General features: G+C 40.8%; 1 protein-coding gene across 1 annotated transcript; it reads left to right on the top strand.

Moving 5' to 3' along the window:
* The first annotated feature begins 1844 nt into the window (after nt 1-1844).
* Nucleotides 1845-5202, top strand: LOC115173600 (protein AF1q). The gene is made up of 2 exons (XM_029731859.1): nt 1845-1990; nt 3806-5202. Exon 2 carries the CDS (start codon nt 3812-3814, stop codon nt 4076-4078), a length of 267 nt encoding a protein of 88 aa, XP_029587719.1. The 5' UTR covers nt 1845-1990; nt 3806-3811; the 3' UTR covers nt 4079-5202.
* The last annotated feature ends 3163 nt before the right edge of the window (nt 5203-8365 follow it).

The raw sequence follows: 8365 nt of genomic DNA, 5'->3' as shown, positions 1-8365 counted from the left end.
TCTTGGTAAAATAGCCCTTACACAGCCTGGAGGTGTGTTCGGTCATTGTCTTGTTGAAAAACAAATGATAGTCCCACTAAGCGCAGAATGCTGTGCTAGCCATGCTGCTTAAGTGTGCCTTGAATTCTAAATAAACCGCTGACAGTGTCACTAACAAAGCACCCCCACAGCATCACACCTCTGCCTCCATGCTTCACAGTTGGAACCACACATGTGGAGATCATCTGTTCACCTACTCTGCGTCTCACCAAGACAGAGTGGTTGGAACCAAAAATCTCACATTTGGACTAATCAGACCAAAAGATAGATTTCCACTGATCTAATGTCCACTGCTTGTGTTTCTTGGCCCAAGCAAGTCTTTTCTTCTTATTGGTGTCATTTAGTAGTGGTTTCTTTGCTGAAATTTGACCATGAAGGCCTGATTCACACAGTCTCCTCTGAACAGTTGATGTTGAGATATGTCTGTTACTTGAACTATTTGGGCTGCAACTTCTGAGGCTGGTAACTCTAATGAACTTATCGTCTGCAGCAGAGGTAACTCTGAATCTTCCTTTCCTGTGGCGGTCCTCATTAGAGCCAGTTTAATCATTGCACTTGATGGTTTTGGTGACTGCACTTGAAGAAACTTTAAAAGTTCTTGAAATTTTACGGATCAACTGACCTTCATGTCTTAACGTAATGATAGACTGTTATTTCTCTTTGCTTATTTGAGCTGTTCTTGCCATAATATGGACTTGGTCTTTTAACAAATAGGGATATATTCTGTATACCACCCCTACCTTGTCACAACACAACTGATTGGCTCAAAGGCATTAGAAGGAAAGAAATTCCACAAATGTACTTTTAACAAGGCATACCTGTTCATTGAAATGCATTCCAGGTGACTACCTCATGAAGCTGGCTTATAATGCCAAGAGTGTGTAAAGCTGTCATCAAGACAAACTGTGGCTACTTTGAAGAATCTCAAATATAAAATATATTTTGATTTGATTAACACTTTTTTGGTTACTATATGATTCCATATGTGTTATTTCATAGTTCGGATGTCTTCACTATTATTCTACGATGTAGAAAATAGTATAAATAAAGAAAAACCCAGGAATGAGTAGGTGTGTCCAAATGTTTGACTGGTACTGTATATATATATATATATATATTTAGCTGGTCCTATCTGCCCTGAATAACGGGTCACCACTGGTCTTCATTTGTAATCCGTCATGGACTGTAGCCTCTGCCACATGCGGTGGGCGTCGGAACCTGTTTAATATGATTCCACCTTATTCCTATATTGTCATTTTGCCCGTTTGACTCTGCGGAGGTCATAGCTGGCCTTCTTGTACTTATTCCTGTCTTCGGCCGTAGCATCAGGGTTGTCTATGATAGCTTGGTGTGCGGTAGCCCTGCTCTTTAGTTTAGTGCCAACCTCGGTGTTAATCCAGGGTTTTTGGTTGGGGAAGCAGAGAAACCTCACCGTGGGTACAACGTCGCCGATACATTTTCTAATGAAACAGCCATATGTATTGGACTGAACATGGATCCAAGTTGTGGGTATTTGGGCTATTCATAATAACAGATGATGATATAGCCCAACGTTTTCAGTCAATTGTCGAACTTTATTAGCCTATAATTTATATCACATCACAATGTTATTAGTTCATTGTCGTTATAGCCTTGATCTTTATTGGTAGATTATTGCAAAATGTACAGATTTTTCCCCATAATTGAATAGAAACTACTTTTTTTTTACGCACAATAATTAGTTAATAAAACAGTTAGGCCTATTTGATTTTAAATGCCAAAAACCCAACGCAGGCGCAGAATTTCGTCACAGTGTGGGAGTGGTTGTCCCTGGTGCTGAAAAAACTGGCTTGTGGGCGAAGATTTTACAGCATCGCCACATAACACGAGCGTACCATTGTTATTATACCTCAGTGGAGCCTACCCTGCGACAAACAGAGGACCTTGTCAGCCAAGAACCATTTCTCAAGACGTAAGATAATATTTTATTTTCAGAGCACGTTTGCTGGATAGTGGATACAGAATGACATGTAGCTTAAACTAACAATACTGAAAGTTTATGTATTTTTTATAGCCTGTAATAGTAATGTTAGTATTAACCATTTTAACAATTTCCCAATAGGCATAAGAAAGAAACAAAATACAATAGCCTATAACCTAATTTTGTCCATTACGCTGGCAAGGACAGATAGCTTGTTTACATAAAAATATATAAATGAACACAATTAAAAACGGGTAACTTCCGAATTGAATGTCAATGGTGTCTATATAATGTTTGCCATGTTTTATTGTATGTAAATTCTTGGCACATTATCTCAGATATATTTAGGACTGCATGACCCAGTTTCTGGAATAGTCTCCATCGTTCGCACAGATGACATGCCGTCAAAAAAGGGGATGTCATTAGAGAATCTATATTTACATGATTTAAGAATAGATAGATGTCCGAATCGAAATCACCAGTCATTTCTCAAGCCCCATGGGCGTCGACCACTGCACCATCATAGGCATCAATGATGCTTTTATATGTTTACGTCATATGGTGAATTTTCTCTGTAGCCGAATGGGTGTGGTATTGAAGACCGTTGATGCTCTTCATCAGTATTTCACAGTTCTACATAAAAGCATGACCTACTGGATAAGAACGATTGGTTCAAAGGGAATTTTGAAATCAGTTTTGTAGAGCATCTTGGTACTGGGACCTTTATCCACTGATAGCCAATCATCCTTACCCCATTTAATATGTCATAACCTACTGACAGGGTGGGGTCATTTGTACCCTAAATGTTGATTTCATGCTACAGTACTTGCATTTTAACAATTGATTTCATGCTACAGTAATTGCATTTTAACAACAGAATCTTGTCTCTGTGGTCCATTTTCACTATGTGCATTTTACATCATTTTGAGTGTTACATTTTTTTTAACCACAGCCAAACTTGTGAGAGAAGTGTGTGGCCGTGTTATTGTATAACGACATTAGGCTTTTAATGTTTATCATTTGGTTTAGGAAATTCACATTCACACATGGGGAACCTATAATTATGTGGTCACAATTAACTTAGTAATGTTCAAAAAGTATTATGCATATATCACACACACGTTTCAAGATTAGATCCAATTACGCCTTCCCTGTGGCTCAGTTGGTAGAGCATGGTGTGTGCAACGCCAGGGTTGTGGGTTTGATTCCCACATGGGGCCAGTGAAAAAAAAAAAAAAAATGCATGAAATGTATGTATTTGCTACTGTAAGTCGCTAGAGCATCTGCTAAATGACTTAAATGTAAATGCACGAGGAATCCCTAATCAGGTTATGTTCACAAATACGCGACTCCACGGTATTGCAATCTAGGCCTAGCATTTCCATGTTTGGTTTTAGAACAAAGAACACTATCACCAGAACGCTTATGTAACCTAGTTTGCTTCAGTTTGCCAACACTTAGGTCCAAATGAGCAACAAGGATTGACCTGAATCTACATCTCAAGAAAAAGCTACTTAAATCCTGTGCCCAATGGTTCTTATGTAATGGCATAGACTTATCTTAGGCAGTCAAGCCAAAACGTTCAGGTTATCTCCTACCCATGGCATCTACAGTATAGTGTCCCTTTGGAATGAATGAAAAACTATCAGGAAGCCATACAAAATTATAGGGACATAGTGCTGGGTTACTAAGTGGAGTTGAAATATATGTAGAGACTACGATGAGAGCAGTATGTATGTCTAATCTATTTCAAGCTATGACCCAAAATCACATTTTAATTTGGCCTCATTCCTCTTTTACATTCAGATAAAAATGCTGGTGAAATCAAACAGCGAGTATGACTCCTTCCTCTACTGGAGACAGCCCATCTCTGCCCCGGATCTGTCCGAGCTGGAAGACCTGGGTGTGACCAAAAGCAAGCCAACCAAGAAGAGCAAGAAGGCCACCAAGAAACAGAATGCCGCCCTAGCCAAGCAAAGGAAGCAGCAAGAGGCAGAATTGTTAGAGTACACCACCTTCAACTACTGGAGAGAGCCTATTCCCAGCATCGACCTCCTCGACTTCAACCTGCTTCTGTGAGGACCATCCCATCTCAGCCTCCCAGTCATAAGAACCTCCCTCTCCTCACACTCACCCTATCTGAATAACCATGGCTTTTGTCAAGTTTCTGGTCCACCCAAGAAGTACTGAATCTGTATTAGTCTGTACTGTGTTTTTTTTTGTATAGCCTCTTAATAATACTGAAAGGATTAAGGGTAAATGTTTTAACTTGCAGGTGACTGGCACTGTGAATGACAGTATAGGCACTTCTGCTTAGGTTTCCTCCCCATGCGGGCTACATGACTCGATTGGCTAATGTCAACGAACATAACTTGGTAGAAATGGAAACAAGGTCAGCCTTTAAATGAATATAAATAGTCCCATTGCATACTGACTGCAAGGCTTCTGTCTCACATTAAGGACTTACACATTCATAATTTGTGAGGTGACTTGAGTATGCTACATCATATTTTTGAACACTAACAAATGCAAAGTGCTGCCTCATTTGAACTTAGTGAAAATTCTTTCCCTTGACCTAAAACAACCTTGAAGGGTAGTGCCAACCTGAGCCTTGGAGTGTCCGCGTGTAGTATGTATAAGAAGGAGAAAGTAAAGCAAAGCACCTCCACACAGAACAGATATTGTACAAGCACTTAGGGAGCCACAAACATGACTGTATTTTGTGCTTTGTATTGGTTGCCTTGTGATTTGTTTCAGACAGTGAACTGACTGGCTCAAACCCACCCAATGAATTTTATTTATTAAGTATGCTGCTTTCAGGCTGCCCTGAGTAGGCCTCAACTGAGTGCAATGACTGAGGGTAAATGTTAGATTCCACAATGCAAGTTGTGCAAATGCAGAGCTGGCCAACTGTTTTCTTTATTTTCTGCATAGACTAGTGCACTGTCCGATGTTTAGTTTGAATGTCAAGGAAATAATGGATGGAAATGCTTAATGAAAAAAAGGGAAATACATGTTTTTAATTGTCAAGACTGATGTTGCAAGTGTTCCTGAAAGTACCGTAGTTCTAACTGGATACTTGTAATCATAAAGCTAACTTTTTGTGAGATTGTACAATGAGCAGTAAATTCCCAAATGTGACTCATCATACTTTGTCTTGACTTTTCTGAAATAAATGAAGATATCCTGTGCATATCAATCCACTTTGTTTCCTGTGAGAAATCATCTCCAACGAAAGGGCTTAAACATGCAGCATTTGTTTGAAGCGATATCTCACCATGAATCACTATTTGCTTCTTTTGAAATAAATGGAGAAATTAACGTCACATTTCACGTACAAAAACATGTCGTAGGTTCGAGATGTCTCGTCAAACCGGCTTCAGTGTAGAAACGGCCATGCACCTTGTAGGCATAAAATGTACAGTTTATGTGAATGGGAGGTGTTGTTAAAAAAATAAAGTGAGGTCAATCTTCTAGAAGCTTCTTAAACACCAACAGCCAAAGTAGGCTATGGACTCCTGTTTTGTCCTTCGACACCCAATAAAATATATAGTTTACTTATCCAAAACTAATAGCTTTTCCAGGATTCTTATTGGAATAATCCTTCCAACAGCTTCTTTTGGGGGATTTGGTATACAACAATGCTACAGGTTTCATACAATAGTAGCCTCTGTGAATGAAAAGCTCTGCCTATGACAGTACATTACTCTGGGACCAATACACTTTGATTAAAATACCTAGGTGCACTGTACATTAGTATTCATTGTAGCCTATTTACTTACACTGACACATCGGACAGAAATTGGTAAAACGTTTAACGTTTTTATTAATTGGTTTTACATTGTTCAGTTTCACAGTAGTTACTGTATAACCGTAGATATTGACATACCAGTATTTAGTTAATTGTATTGGTTTATTGCATTTGTACAATGAATCATAAAGGAATAGCTGACAGCTATTTCACAGTAGCGATTATTGCGAACTGTGACATTGGAACATCACTTGCATGTCGTGAACCCAGGTTTCCCAGCCAGTAGACAGACCAGACCTGCTAACCACTGCTCCAATAAGGGTTAACCATTTTGGGGGATCTTAAAAGGCCTACCTAGGCAAGTGTCATTACACCCCAGAGTTTCTGAACCCAGATGCGCAACATCTAGAGACTTCCGGGGACGCTTGCGAAACAGACCAGGTCCTGGTTTGAGAAGTCAATGAGAGAAGTGGAAAAGTATTCCTTCTCAAAATCTAAAGGCAGAACCTAGATTCAAGCCAATGTTTTAAGTAGTTGAACATGTTATTACTCCAACCTCGTGAAGGTGACACTTATTTTTTTAAACAACTTTATATCAAAGGAGTGCCTTTGATTTGACGGCCTGCACATGTGCAGTTCAGCGCGAGACGACCATTAGACCTGATGACGTGTTTCTATGCATGAGCTTTGCTAGCCAACATCGCCATGAGGGGGGGGACCCCTGACCCCTAGGGGGGCACGCCCCACAGTTTGGGAACCACTGGCCTAGGCTACTAGCAGCTAGTATAAAAAACAGCCTATTAGATCACAAAAATGGGGCTATTAATCACAGAAACTATGCCAAACATCTGAGTAAGTATCCTAGCAAATAAAACAAAAATCCATTAGAAATAGGCCTAACTGCCTGCGAATAAAGAGTGCTGCTCAAAGTGCGCAGGACCGAATTTTCCCTCGCAAACATGCTTTAAAACCCTATATATTATAGCTTGGTGAAGGGATGCAGGTCTTATCATGAGCGCTGATATATACTCAACAAAAATATAAACGCAACATGCAACAATTTCAACGATTTTACTGAGTTACAGTTCATATGAGGAAATCAGTCAATTGAAATAAATAAATTAGGCCCTAATATGCATCTGTTGGTCAGATAGCTTTAAAAAAAATGGGCCTCAGGATCTCATTCTCGTATTTCTGTGCATTCAACTTGGAATAGATAAAATGCAATTGTGTTCATTGTCCATAGCTTATGCCTGCCCATACCATAACCCAAACTGCTACAGACCTATATCTATCCTACCCTGCCTTTCTAAGGTCTTCAAAAGCCAAGTTAACAAACAGATCACCGACCATTTCAAATCCCACCGTACCTTCTACGCTATGCAATCTGGTTTCCGAGCTGGTCATGGGTGCACCTCTGCCACACTCAAGGTCCTAAATGATATCATAACCGCCATCGATAAGAGACAATACTGTGCAGCCATATTCATCGACCTGGCCAAGGCTTTCGACTCTGTCAATCACCACATTCTTATTGGCAGACTCAACAGCCTTGGTTTCTCAAATGACTGCCTCGCCTGGTTCACCAACTACTTCTCAGACAGAGTTCAGTGTGTCAAATCGGAGGGCCTGTTGTCCGGACCTCTGGCAGTCTCTATGGTGGTGCCACAGGGTTTAATCCTCGGGCCGACTCTTTTCTCTGTAAACATCAATGATGTCGCTCTTGCTGCTGGTGATTCTCTGATCCACCTCTACGCAGACGACACCGTTCTGTATTCTTCTGGCCCTTCTTTGGACACTGTGTTAACGAACCTCCAAACGAGCTTCAATGCCATACAACTCTCCTTCCGTGGCCAACTGCTCTTAAATGCAAGTAAAACTAAATGCATGCTCTTCAACCGATCGCTGCCCACACATGCCCGCTCATCCAGCATCACTACTCTGGACGGTTCTGACTTAGAATATGTGGACAACTACAAATACCTAGGTGTCTGGTTAGATTGTAAACTCTCCTTCCAGACTCACATTAAGCATCTCCAGTCCAAAATGAAATCTAGAATCGGCTTCCTATTTCGCAATAAAGCATCCTTCACTCATGCTGCCAAACATACCCTCGTAAAACTGACTATCCTATCAATCCTTGACTTCTGCTATGTCATTTACAAAATAGCCACCAACACTCTACTCAGCAAATTGGATGCAGTCTATCACAGTGCCATCCGCTTTGTCACCAAAGCCCTTATACTACCCACCACTATGACCTGTATGCTCTCGTTGGCTGGCCCTCGCTTCATATTCGTCGCCAAACCCACTGGCTCCAGGTCATCTATACGTTTTTGCTAGGTAAAGCTGCACCTTAACTCAGCTTAATGGTCACCATAGCAGCACCCACCCGTAGCACGCGCTCCAGCAGGTGTATTTCACTGGTCACCCCCAAAGCCAATTCCTCCTTTGGCTGCTTTTCCTTCCAGTTCTCTGCTGGCAATGACTGGAACGAACTGCAAAAATCACTGAAGCTGGAGACACATATCTCCCTCACTAACTTTAAGCACCAGCTGTCAGAGCAGCTCACAGATCACTGCACCTGTACATAGCCCATCTGTAAATAGCCCATC

The sequence above is a fragment of the Salmo trutta genome, chromosome 34 (genome assembly GCF_901001165.1).
Source record: "Salmo trutta chromosome 34, fSalTru1.1, whole genome shotgun sequence".
NCBI classification, from domain to species: Eukaryota; Metazoa; Chordata; class Actinopteri; order Salmoniformes; family Salmonidae; genus Salmo; species Salmo trutta.
The sequence above is the reverse complement of the archived record's forward strand: the minus strand, read 5'-3'. Positions and strand labels throughout refer to the sequence as shown.